Genomic DNA, 12,236 nt, shown 5'->3' on the forward strand with positions numbered 1-12,236 from the left:
ACTTGCCAAAGCGAATTTCCATAATAAATTTCTTCAAGAAAAATCTCAGTTATCCTATTATATTTTACACTAGGTGTGAGACCTATGTATTACAAATGTTTATTTAAAAGAAAGTTTAAATATAAAATTCAAAATATTTGAAAAGTTTAAATTTATAAGAAAAGTAAGAAAAATATTGAATTATAAAAACTAAAGTGTTTTCTTTTTTCTCTTTTCAATTTAAACAAATAAATTAGATAAATAAATAAAAGAAATTAATGAAACTTTAATTTAGTAAATTTGAAATCAGAAGGAAAATTCATTAATGAAATTGATATGCATTTATTATTAGATTTAAATAATATGTGGAATTTAATAAAATAAAATAAACCATAAAATGACATGTGAAATAAAAATTAATTTAAAATAACAATAAAATTACATGTGACAAAATAAATAAGAATATGACATTTGACAAAAAGATCTTTATTTATTAAGGTAGAAAATTGGATTAAGATTCATTGTAATTGTTATTGTGTATACAACATTTTAATAGACGATGATTTTGAAAAAAAGACCTCTTAAATTTAGTTGTTTAACGCTTTGGCTCGTTTAAAGTCGGATATAATCTTGGGAATATGAGTTATTAAGGTAATTAACTTTTCGGTATGTTTACATCTGGGTAACTATCTTTTTTTGTGCACATGTAGGTAACAAACTTATTGGAAGTGTTCACATATGACCATTATGACCTGCTATAGCAGGTTAAATCCTGGATGTGAATGCTTTCAACAAGTTCGTTACATAGATGTGTACAAAAGAAATAGTTACCCAAATATGAACAAAATGAAAAGTAAATATTAAATTAAACGAATGGTCCTTGTGGTTTCGGGGAATTTGTGTTTTTGGTCCCTAACTTATTTTTTTTACTTGGATGGTCCCTACTGTTTATTTTTGTTGCGCGTTTGGTCCATGTCTTACCTAAAAAGACTATTGTGTCCTTATTAATTTATTTTTTAATTAATTTTCTTATTTATGTATTTATTTTTTACATATTTAAAAAAATTAATAGACCACACATATTTGTATCTCCTCGGTTGATCCCTACTATTTATTTTTTAATTAATATAATTTTTTAACTCGGATGGTCCCTACTGTTTAATTTTGTTACGAACTTGGTCTTTGTCTTACCTAAAATGACTATTGTGCCCTTATTATTATTTTTTTAATTAATTTTCTTGTTTATGTACTTATGCTTTATATATTTAAGAAAAATTAGTAGACCCCTACATATCTGTATCTCCTCATCATCCCATCTTTCATCCTTCTCAACTTCTATTTATTTTCCATCTTTAGTGATATCGACGTCTTCATCATCACTTTTTTTTTTCAGTCCTTCAACTCCGTCGAATCAAAACCACAACCCACTAAAGATGAAGAGACAGTAGGTTATGGTGTTGGTTCGCCAGAATTGAAGTACCAAAATAAGAAGGATGGTGAAGACGTCGATGTTACTAAAGATAGAAAAAAATAGAAGATGGGGAGGATGAGATGGTGACCGGTAAGACCTAAATTAAAATTCTCAAATGTGGTTTTAGGTTTACGGTGAGGAGAAACATATATGTGGGGTATATTAATTTTTTTATAAAAAATAAATACATAAATAAGAAAATTAATTAAAAAAATTAATAAAAAAAAGGAAAAATAGTATTTTTAGGTAAGACAGACCGAACGCGTAACAAAAATAAACAGTATGGATCATTCGAGTTAAAAAAATTAATTAATTAAAATTAAACAGTAGGGATCATCCGAGAAGATACAAATATTTGTGGTCTATTAATTTTTTTAAATATGTAAAAAATAAATACATAAATAAGAAAATTAATTAAAAAATAAATTAATAAGGGCACAATAGTCTTTTTAGGCAAGACAGATACCAAACGTGCAACAAAAATAAACAGTAAAGACCATCTAAGTTAAAAAAAACAAGTTTGTTACTTAGTTACCCTATGGATATACTAAAAAGTTAATTACCTTAATAAGTTATATTCCCTATAATCTTTAACAAAATTAACCATGAACGAGGTCGTGAACATTTTTTCTTTTTTACTTGAATTGACCTCTCCGTGTCATTCAATCACAAACATATTATGGGGGTGTTTGGGGTTGCTTTTTAGGCTAAAAAGTCATTTTATACAAAAGATCTTTTTGACTTTTGGCTTTTTACAAAAGATGGTTTTAAAATGTGTTTGGTTTATCTTTTGAAAAGTTAAAAGCTAAAATCCTAAAAGTCACAAAAAGTCACTAATTTATGACTTTTGAAACAGCTCATTTTTGTTCTTGCCAAAAGTCACAAAAAGTTGATCTAAAAATGATTTCTTAAGTTACCAAACATCTTTTTTTACTTTTAGCTTTTCCAAAAAGTCAAAAGACCATTTCAAAAGCAATCCCTAACACCCTCTATAAGCTATAAAAACTCAAATACTAACACGATTTCTTTTGATTTAAATTTAGCAAATAAATAGATAAATACTTAAATATATAAAATAGCAATATAATTGTATTTATTTATATACTATCTTTTTGTTTATTTAGTATGATATTATACTTTTAATTTTTTATATTAAGGAATGTATTTAAAAAAAATATCTTGTGATGCATCATTGTCAAGTTTTTGATTTTTTGTTATTATAATATTATATTATATAACTCAATAATGTGGAATTGTGGATTCTTGATTTAACCATTTTTTTTTCGATTTTTTGTTATTATAATATTATATTATATAACTCAATAATGTGGAATTATGGATTCTTGATTTAACCAATTTTTTTTCAATAAAAGGAAGGAAATTCTATTTTGAATATTCGCATCTTTTGCTTTAACATCTCATTAAGCGTTGATTGTTCCCGTTTCTTCCTTCGTCTTCTTCATCAAGCTGCGTACAGTTTTCTTGTTTACCAACCATGCCTTGTTTCCCGTAAGAGGTACGTTTTTATCTCACTTGTAACAGACCGTTTCTTTCATGATTGGATCTTCTTTTCCGATTTGATTTCATTTACTCTGCTGTTCTTTATTCCATTTTGTTTATATGGTTGATTGCTTATTCGTGCCCTCATATGTTAGTTCATCATGAAAACAAAGGCAAGAACGAGTTTTTCTGATGCATAAAAACGTTCTTTTTATTTGCATATGGAGTCATTTGTTCGAATATTTGATAGTTTGCAGACTGATAAATTTTCTCCTATTTTAATTTTGGAATTCTATGCTCTTAAATCAGGACTATTGTTCATGGTTCCGGCTTAAGCATAAGTAAACTTCAAATTGAGTCTGTGTTTTGGAATGTTTATATGATGCAAAAACGAAGGGTTTTTAGGGTTTTCCATATGATTCATAAATCTTGAATTTGCTCCCCTCCTGCTTATTATGGAACTTTAGCTTCAGTTCCGTAAAAGGAGAAAACCAGAATACTTTGTTATTTTGGAATCTAGAAATTAGAAAATCCACGTGTGTTTATCATTAGTCTCTTATTAGAAGTTTTTGAGATTAATTGTTGTGTAGACATGAAAAGTTACAGAAACGAGGCTTCTTTTTAAGTGCTATTATTTACACTGCTGTTTTTAATCAGATTTATTGATGCCATCAAATGTTAATTCAAAAGGAGTTATTTCTGACGAAAAAAGCTGGTTCTTTATACTTTATTTCCAATTCATGTCGACTGATTTGTACAAGTTTTTTGATCACATCATTAGTTTTAGTTGCATACAAGAAGGATAACTTTCTCCCTACTTTTGAAATTTGATGTCTGTAAAGTGGGACAATTGTTCATGATTCCAGTTTATCTGTAAGTATTTTTGAAATTTGTGTCTGTATGTGGACTTTTGAATATGCTACAAAAAGTTATAAATGCTTTTGTTTGATTGTTACTCTGTGATGCAGTTCAAATAAGCAATTTATCAGTCTTGGACTTGTTCTACAATCCTATATACAACATCTAGAACCTAAAACCTATTGATAGTATATAAAGTCAATGAATATACATGGATAAAAAAGAGCATATCGCGATATTTACCACAGCAAGTCTTCCATGGATGACTGGAACGTCTGTTAATCCTCTATTCCGTGCTGCATATCTTGCAAAAGATGGACACAGAAAGGTTACTTTGGTCATTCCATGGCTATCTAAGAATGATCAAGAATATCTATACCCTGACAAGATAACTTTTGATACACCCAAAGAACAAGAGAAATATGTCCGTGAATGGATTGAAAAAAGGACTGACCTTTTGTGTACTTTTGATATACGTTTTTATCCAGGGAAGGTAAATTCTGCAAAGAGTTTTTTTTCCATGATAATTCAAAAATAGCCCCTGTGGTTTGCAGTTCTTATTGGTTTTAGTCCAAAAATGTATTTTTTTTTCCTTTCAAAAATGGTCCTTATTAGCATGTTTTATTCTGGTTTTGGTACCTGACTTTAACAACATCTTCAGTTTAAGTCTGTTAAATCCTTGTAAAATGACGGGAAGGGTAAAATAGTCATTTTATACATACTTGATGGATCATAATTAACGGTGTTAACCCCAAGGACCAAAACCAAAACCAGAATGAAACCTGTCAAGAAGAAGTATTTATTAAAAAGATTCCTTTTTTGACCCAACCAAGGAAAATTGCAAACTTCAGGGTACCATGTTCACTGTTTACTCTAATTTTTGAACTAATTTGAGTAAATACTTTTGTGATTTTTGAAGTTTTCTAGAAGTAAAAGAAGCATTCTTGCTCTTGGGGACATAACAGAGAGCATTCCGGATTCAGAATCAGATATTGCTGTTCTTGAGGAACCCGAGCATTTAACATGGTATCACCATGGTAAAAGATGGAAGATTAAATTCCGCCTTGTTATAGGAATTGTTCATACGAATTATTTGGAGTATGTGAAAAGAGAGAAAAATGGACGTGCCTATGCATTTCTTCTCAAGTACATGAATAGATGGGTGGTCGATATATATTGTCACAAGGTAATTATTACTGGAAAAAACATAGTTTCTCATGTTCTTGCATAGATTGATTGCCTTTGGGCCTCTTTCTTTTTTACTTAATGTATTTTCCCTTCTTTTTTCCTCCCAACTCCTCTCACATTGAAAATTGTTTGTTGGAAGAAAAGAAACAAAGCTTTATGTATATACAATGACTGTTTCTTGATGACATATCACAAATCTTTGTGGCAGGTGATACGGTTATCTGGTGCTACACAGGATCTCCCAAGATCAATTATCTGCAATGTTCATGGTGTTAACCCTAAGTTTCTTGAAATTGGGATGAAAAAGAGAGAAGAACAGAAGGCGTTTTCAAAAGGTGCATATTTTATTGGGAAAATGGTGTGGAGTAAAGGCTACAAGGAGCTGCTTGAGCTTCTTGGTGATCATCAAAAGGAACTTGATGGACTTGAAGTTGATTTATTTGGCACTGGTGAAGACTCTGTTCAGATTCAAGAAGCTGCTGAGAAATTGAATTTAACCATTAGGGTTAATCCCGGACGTGATCATGCAGACCCTTTGTTTCACGAGTAAGTAAAATGACCATTTTACCCTCTTTGTTTACAATTCTTTAAATTATTGAATCTGATTGGTATGACAGCTACAAAGTGTTCATGAACCCAAGCACAACCGACGTGGTCTGCACAACAACAGCAGAAGCATTGGCCATGGGCAAAATCGTCATTTGCGCAGATCACGTCTCGAACGAATTCTTCAAGCAGTTTCCCAATTGCCGAACCTTCAAGGACGGGGACAGTTTCGTCAAAGGGACACGCCAGGCGCTGACCGAACAACCTGCCCCACTGACCGATTCACAAATGCATGAGCTCTCATGGGATGCTGCCACCACAAGGTTTCTGAATTGTGCAGAGCTAAACAAGGCGCCCGAAAAGAAACCCAAAAAATCAGATTCCAAAACCAGTTTTATGACATCATCATTGAGTTTTAATAGGAATCTTGAAGACGCATCTGCTTTTATGCATTTTGTAGGGACCGGGTTCGTGAGCCCCGTCCCGAATGAAGAACAACGTAAAGAGCTCGGGTTGACCACTCCGAGTAAAAAAGACGGATTTACCCTTTGGAAAGGTGCATAATGAAGTTGTTTATGTATGTCTTGCTCGTTTGTTCTTGACTTGCATCTCTTTATTCGTTTTCGTTGAATTGTTATTTATTAGTGATCTTGTAATTTACAATTCTTTGTGTGATAACTTGTATTTATCTTTTTGACCTTTTGATTGTAATGTGATTAGCAATTTAGGATGTAATTTGAAAATTAAGGCCCGTTAATAGACTTTAACATGACATGACAGAACATGACTATCTTGTCTTGTACTAGGTTTGGCATTGGACTTACAAAATTGGAAATGAAAAAACTGTTATTTTTTATCCCACTCAAAAAAGGTGTAGCAAAGTGCGGCAATTTCTTATTTGAGCAAAATACATTATACATGAATACCTTTTTTTTATCATTTTAGTTGGGTGAGAAGATAAATTGCAATTTGTGTGTCATTGGTTTTAGTCTTGATCCGATGCACGCCTTAGACTGGAGGGAGTGGTGCCACACTCCCTCCTTTTACTACAGTTTGTTACAACACCCAAGGAGTGGAAGAGGGAGAGAAAGAAGAGAGAGACAGAGAGATAAAGGAAGAGAGAGAGAGACAGAGAGATAAAGGAAGAGAGAGAGAGAGAGAGAGAGAGAGAGAGAGAAAGGGAGCGCTCCCAATTCTTACCGCAGTCTCAAAACCGCACTTTGAAACCGCAGGGAGGGGGTGGTGTTTCAATGCCACATCAGCTGAAACCGCACCCCACACCCTCTAGTCTTAGAGTTTAGAGGATCAATATAAGGTGCATTTGAACTCCTCTTTCCTTTCCAACTTTCAAGACAACAACACTTTGCTAAAGTCAATAGGCTGTATAGACTTGTCTTTAACATAATAATATACAAGTTACATAAAATTCAAGAGCAAAATGTCTTACATGATGGTTTTTGTATTGTACCTATATATACTTACATATGGTTTTTAACATTGAATTAATGAAACAAATTACATTTCTGATGGAAGATCACAACCACAATCACAATTTTATGCATGCTCAATCATGGCTTGATTGCTTCCAACCACCCATATTCCCATCTGTTGGATCAAAACCTCGACTTCTCTGAAACATTTAAAAAAAAAAATCGTTCATTATTGCTCATGTGAATGCTACAATATCTGCAAGTAATGAACAACATGAACCTGGGCTGTAAAGTTAAGGCCAACTCTAATCTCTCCACAGTATGCATCGTCCTTCATTACATTATATGATTTTGCTGGGATGTCTCCATCATGAAACAATGCATCCAACGAGATACTAAACAAGTTCACAACATCACACATTCAATCCGGTTTTTCATGTCCAATTTGTAACACAAGACATAACATGTCTTTAACATTCATTGAACTGACTTATGTTAATAGGACAAAAATTCGCCAAAAAAATAGAACAGGGCCTTGCACTCGCCCTCAAACCCCTAGGAGTGTGCAGAAAACCCAAACTTTAAATTTTATACTTATTATTATTATTATCATTATTATTATTATTATATGTAAATAAATGAAAGAATATATGCAACTTACCTAGCATGGCCAACAAGATCATCTGCATTACCGGTATCGCTATCCATTATTTTGATCTTTAAATCCGCTGTCTCTTTACTCGAAACATCAAACAAAAATGTCTCGTTCCATTCAGGGTTAGATCCTTTACCTACATATTATTAACATATACGTATGTTTTTTATATATTTTTTAAACATTCGTTCTGGTATATCACAAAAACCTATAAAAAAAAAATACGTGCCTGATGCAACATTGCTTTTCTTTTCCTGACTCCTGTACGTTATAATAACATATGGGTCCATGTTGCCTGCAACAAATTAATCAACTTATATATACTCTTCTTTTATAATTAAACGATCCCTATAAATTAACATGCAAATTTAAATTAATCTGTTATTTGAAAGGGCTTACATAGGACATCCGCGTTCTCCAGGCCTTTGGCGCTTACGACAAGAACTTCAAGCGTTCCTTCTGGCATGATTAATGGTAAGATAACAAGATTTCGATTTTTTTTTTTTGGGAGTTTTTCTCCTCTATGAAAGAAAAGACTGCTTCAAAATTCAAATATATATATTTATGTGTGTTGTATTATTGAAGGTCGTGAGACATATTCGGTGGTTTTAGAAGTGAAAAAAAGAGAGGATAAATTTATTTCAATTTACTATTTGAAATGGAAAACCTCATAAAATCTAGGAGTGTAGCTAGGGTCAGATTTTAGAAATTTATTGAAATAAAATGATAAATTTTCTTTGGCTGTGTCTGGTTTTGCAAAAAACAGAGCTTTATTCTGGTTTTGATTATATTGAGATTAAAATGACTAATTTAACCACTGTATTTTTCATTTAATTTAATTAATTATAATTATTAAAAATGATATAGGAGCCATCTTCTTCTTAACTTCACCACCATTACAGAATCATATTTTATCCATATTTTTATTGTATCCATCATCAACGCCTAGTAACAACGATATGAAAATGTATAATTATCGAAGTAGAACTTCCTCGTATTAATTCAATAACACATATAAAATCAATGCGGCAACAATGCAGACGAGTTGTTAGCAGTGGGGGTAACCCTAATCGCTAATTTCTGATGGGAATTGCAATGTGGGCCTATTGTGCAGATGTAAAAATGGTTGCCAAGGCTGTTAATGGTGAATCTAGCGGGGCTGGTGGTATGGAGCGAGATGGGGTTTCCGGCGTCGCAGTTCCGATACGCCTCCTTCGTCACTTCTGCAACAGTATGAGATCCGTTGGCGAAATTAAAGATAAGCGCGTCATTGAATTTGAAGACATTGTGCAGTGACCAAATAATGTAGAAGTCATCATTTGGTGGCACGATCCACCCGAAGGAATCGCCGACGACATGCTCTCTTGCCGCCGATTGATAGAACTCCATTGATGCAACCACCATCGCCATAAGCAGAAGCAAGATTGACTTTAGTTTACCCATTTTTGATCGTTTTTGTGTTCGTATTCTCAGGTTGCCCCAAAATGTTGGACTATTTTGTAGATTAAAGCTTGTCTGATGGCATGGGAAAGTAAGTTTTGGGTATATTTATAGGAATGTAAAAGTTGTAGGTATTTATTACAAAATTTAATGCTGGTGTTATTAATGTTTGATTTTCGAGATGAAAAAAATACTTACTATTTTTAAAATACGATTACATGTGTAAAGATATTATACGATACTCTTACCAAGATAATCACTAAATTACCATCCATCTCTATATATATTTAAAATACGATTACATGTGTAAAGATATTATACAATACTCTTACCAAGATAATCACTAAATTACCATCCATCTCTATATATATTTAAAATACGATTACATGTGTAAAGATATTATACAATACTCTTACCAAGATAATCACTAAATTACCATCCATCTCTATATATATTTAAAATACGATTACATGTGTAAAGATATTATACGATACTCTTATCAAGATAATCACTAAATTACCATCCATCTATATATATATATTAGTTTATAACCCGTGAGAACCACGGTTATAAAATTAATCAAACTTTTATAGTAAAAACTCAAAATTATTAATAAGTTATTTTAAATAAAATATTAATTTAAGAGATATTTTTATTAGTTATGTGAAATTGTAATCATTGATTCAATTAAATATATAAAATTAATTTTTAATATATATTAGATATTTTTTATTTGTGAATTAATGAAAATAATAATTTAAAATTTAAAATTTAAAATAAAATCACATTAATGAGGAGGTCTAATAAATTTAAAATGGAAAACTAATAAATTGACAAGTGGCAACATTAATTAAAATGTCTAATATGATGACACATGACAAAAGAGGTATTTTTTATTAGTATATATATATATATATATATATATATATATATATATATATATATATATATATATATATATATATATATATATATATATATATATATATATATATATATATATATATATATATATATAGGTTCAGGTTCATTTGAGACCATTCTAATTTTGTAAGACCGTGAGACCAAATCTAAAAATAATTTTAAAATGCAAAATAAATAGAAAAATCCAAAAATTCTTTTTTTAAATATTATTTTCGGAACTTCAATTAACTAAAAAAATAAATAAATAAAAAAAATCCTATTTTTTTTTTTGAAAAATACGTGAAATATTCTAATAGAATATTACACTAACATATTCTAAAAAATAATTTTAAAATGCAAAATAAATGGAAAAATCTAAAAATTCTTTTTTTAAATATTATTTTCGGAACTTGAATTAACTAAAAAAAATGAAAAAAATTCAAAAAAAATTCCATTTTTTCTGAAAAGTATGTGAAATTTTCTAATAGAATATTACACTGTACATATTCTAAAAAATAATTTTGAAATGCAAAATAAATGGTAAAATCCAAATATTATTTTTTTAAATATTATTTTCGGAACTTGAATTAACTAAAAAAAAATAAAAAAAATGCATCTCACGGTCTCACAAAATTAGGTCGTCTCACATGAACTTAACCCTATATATATATATATATATATATATATATATATATATATATATATATATATATATATATATATATATATATATATATATATATTCAAGCCAATGGGTGTGGCCACAATTTGATACACAACACAAGTTTTTCGTTTATGAGTTTTGGAAATTCATGTTTTGTGTCTAATTGTGTGGATATGAATTTTAAATTTGTGTTTCGTGTCTTACGCGTTTTAAACATGAGTTTACTTGTTTAAATATGAACAAGCGACACATATAAACATGTATAAACACACGACACAACATATATACATGAATTAAATCCGCATAATGTAATGATTATCTGTGTTTTTGTATAACACGGTTAAAATGTGTTTATCCGTGCGTATCGTGTAAATTTGTGTTTGACACATATACATGGTACACACACAAATTGTCATTTATGCCTCACACTTTATTGTTTAGGCCATTCAATATATTTTGCAACGCCGCATGGGTTGCGATGAGGTGACAAGATGCACACCACCTCTGTCTTGACGTGGCACCGCACACTGTGGTGAAATGTGGTTTACACCACATAAAGGAACACTCGTTTGCCCTGTTATGTGTCTTTCTTTCTATTATTTTTTATATCTATTTCTTGTCTTTATATCAATTAAAAAATGTTTTTTTTAAATAATTAATAAATAAATAAATATGGTGATATAGAGTGGTGAATATTTTATAATGGTATTGTGTGAATGTAATGATGACGTGACAACAAATTTGATGTGATGATGTTGTGAGTATACCTAAGAATCCTTTGAAATAACCTTATATAAAGTGTGTTTGCTCGATGACCCTTGAAAGTGGACCACTTAAGAGTGTTTTCCTTTCCTTTTCCCCCTGAATTCAATTTTATAAATACCAAACACAATCAATTTTTCAACATCATAATGTGACGAAATGGATTTATCTAAAAACCGGTTCAATCAGACTAGTTAAACCGTTAAAAAAACATTTTTTATAAGCATATATATTGAATCTTTAAAAAAAACATACAACAACCAATTTAAAATTAAAATGCACTCCGACTAATCACTTTTAATTCATTAGTTGAGTTATAAAACCGTCAACCACAAAATTATTTCAAAGGATTCTCTCATTTTACTATTTATAAGACATCATCTCCTATTTATTTCATTTATTTAGTAAAGTACAACGGATTATGCATATCAATGTTATATTCCTTATATCTATGGATGCAGTAGAGTTTCTTAGTAGAGTACAATAGATCATGTATAGCAATGTTATATCTCCTAGATCTATGGATGTAATCTTCAAAAAAATTGGTTTTACCATACAAAAAGGCTTAGGGGTTGTTTCGCAGGATTTGAATTTTTAAGATCTGGATTTTTAAGAGGTCTGAATTTCTAAGAGGGTCTGAAACTTTAAGATCTGAATTTTTAACATGTTGTTTGGTTGGAACCTCTGAATTTCTGTGATGAATTATAAAATGACCATTTTACCCTTCAGTGTATTTTTTTTTTGTTGAATTCAAAGTTTATGTTTATAAAATAACCAAACCAACTTCTTACATAATTATAAAAAAATATAAACACAATACAAAATCCAAATTAAATAAAA

General features: G+C 30.3%; 2 protein-coding genes and 1 pseudogene across 3 annotated transcripts; 1 reads left to right on the forward strand and 2 right to left on the reverse strand.

The window, feature by feature from the left end:
- The first annotated feature begins 2,807 nt into the window (after positions 1-2,807).
- DGD2 (digalactosyl diacylglycerol deficient 2) lies at positions 2,808-6,241 on the forward strand. 2 transcript variants are annotated; one of them, XM_079009014.1, is made up of 6 exons: positions 2,816-2,966; positions 3,732-3,823; positions 3,919-4,301; positions 4,728-4,994; positions 5,205-5,542; positions 5,614-6,241. In XM_079009014.1, the coding sequence occupies exons 3-6, from the start codon at positions 4,020-4,022 to the stop codon at positions 6,104-6,106; spliced, it is 1,380 nt and encodes a 459-aa protein (XP_078865140.1). In that variant the 5' UTR covers positions 2,816-2,966; positions 3,732-3,823; positions 3,919-4,019; the 3' UTR covers positions 6,107-6,241. The 2 variants fall into 2 exon arrangements, with proteins under 2 accessions (XP_078865139.1, XP_078865140.1); XM_079009013.1 differs by lacking the exon at positions 3,732-3,823 and having other exon boundaries at positions 2,808-2,966.
- A 678-nt stretch (positions 6,242-6,919) lies between these two features.
- On the reverse strand, positions 6,920-8,164 carry LOC145062637 (elicitor-responsive protein 3-like). The gene is made up of 5 exons (XM_079010216.1): positions 8,027-8,164; positions 7,857-7,922; positions 7,634-7,763; positions 7,253-7,367; positions 6,920-7,172 (listed from the first exon to the last, which is right to left on the reverse strand). Exons 1-5 carry the CDS (start codon positions 8,091-8,093, stop codon positions 7,107-7,109), a joined length of 444 nt encoding a protein of 147 aa, XP_078866342.1. The 5' UTR covers positions 8,094-8,164; the 3' UTR covers positions 6,920-7,106.
- A 483-nt stretch (positions 8,165-8,647) lies between these two features.
- On the reverse strand, positions 8,648-9,070 carry LOC145063697 (umecyanin pseudogene; annotated as a pseudogene).
- Positions 9,071-12,236: the final 3,166 nt, after the last annotated feature.

This window comes from Lactuca serriola, chromosome 7 (assembly GCF_051521515.1).
Source record: "Lactuca serriola cultivar US96UC23 chromosome 7, Lser_US96UC23_V15, whole genome shotgun sequence".
In the NCBI taxonomy this organism is placed as follows: Eukaryota; Viridiplantae; Streptophyta; class Magnoliopsida; order Asterales; family Asteraceae; genus Lactuca; species Lactuca serriola.

Coding starts and splice junctions, on each gene's coding strand:
- DGD2 (XM_079009013.1), top strand. CDS start 4,020: ATGGATAAAAAAGAGCATATCGCGATATTTACCACAGCAAGTCTTCCA. Junction 4,302..4,727: donor TACGTTTTTATCCAGGGAAG/GTAAATTCTGCA, acceptor TGATTTTTGAAG/TTTTCTAGAAGTAAAAGAAG. Junction 5,543..5,613: donor GCAGACCCTTTGTTTCACGA/GTAAGTAAAATG, acceptor TTGGTATGACAG/CTACAAAGTGTTCATGAACC.
- LOC145062637 (XM_079010216.1), bottom strand. CDS start 8,093: ATGCCAGAAGGAACGCTTGAAGTTCTTGTCGTAAGCGCCAAAGGCCTG. Junction 7,368..7,633: donor GATCTTGTTGGCCATGCTAG/GTAAGTTGCATA, acceptor GAACTTGTTTAG/TATCTCGTTGGATGCATTGT. Junction 7,173..7,252: donor GCCTTAACTTTACAGCCCAG/GTTCATGTTGTT, acceptor TAAATGTTTCAG/AGAAGTCGAGGTTTTGATCC.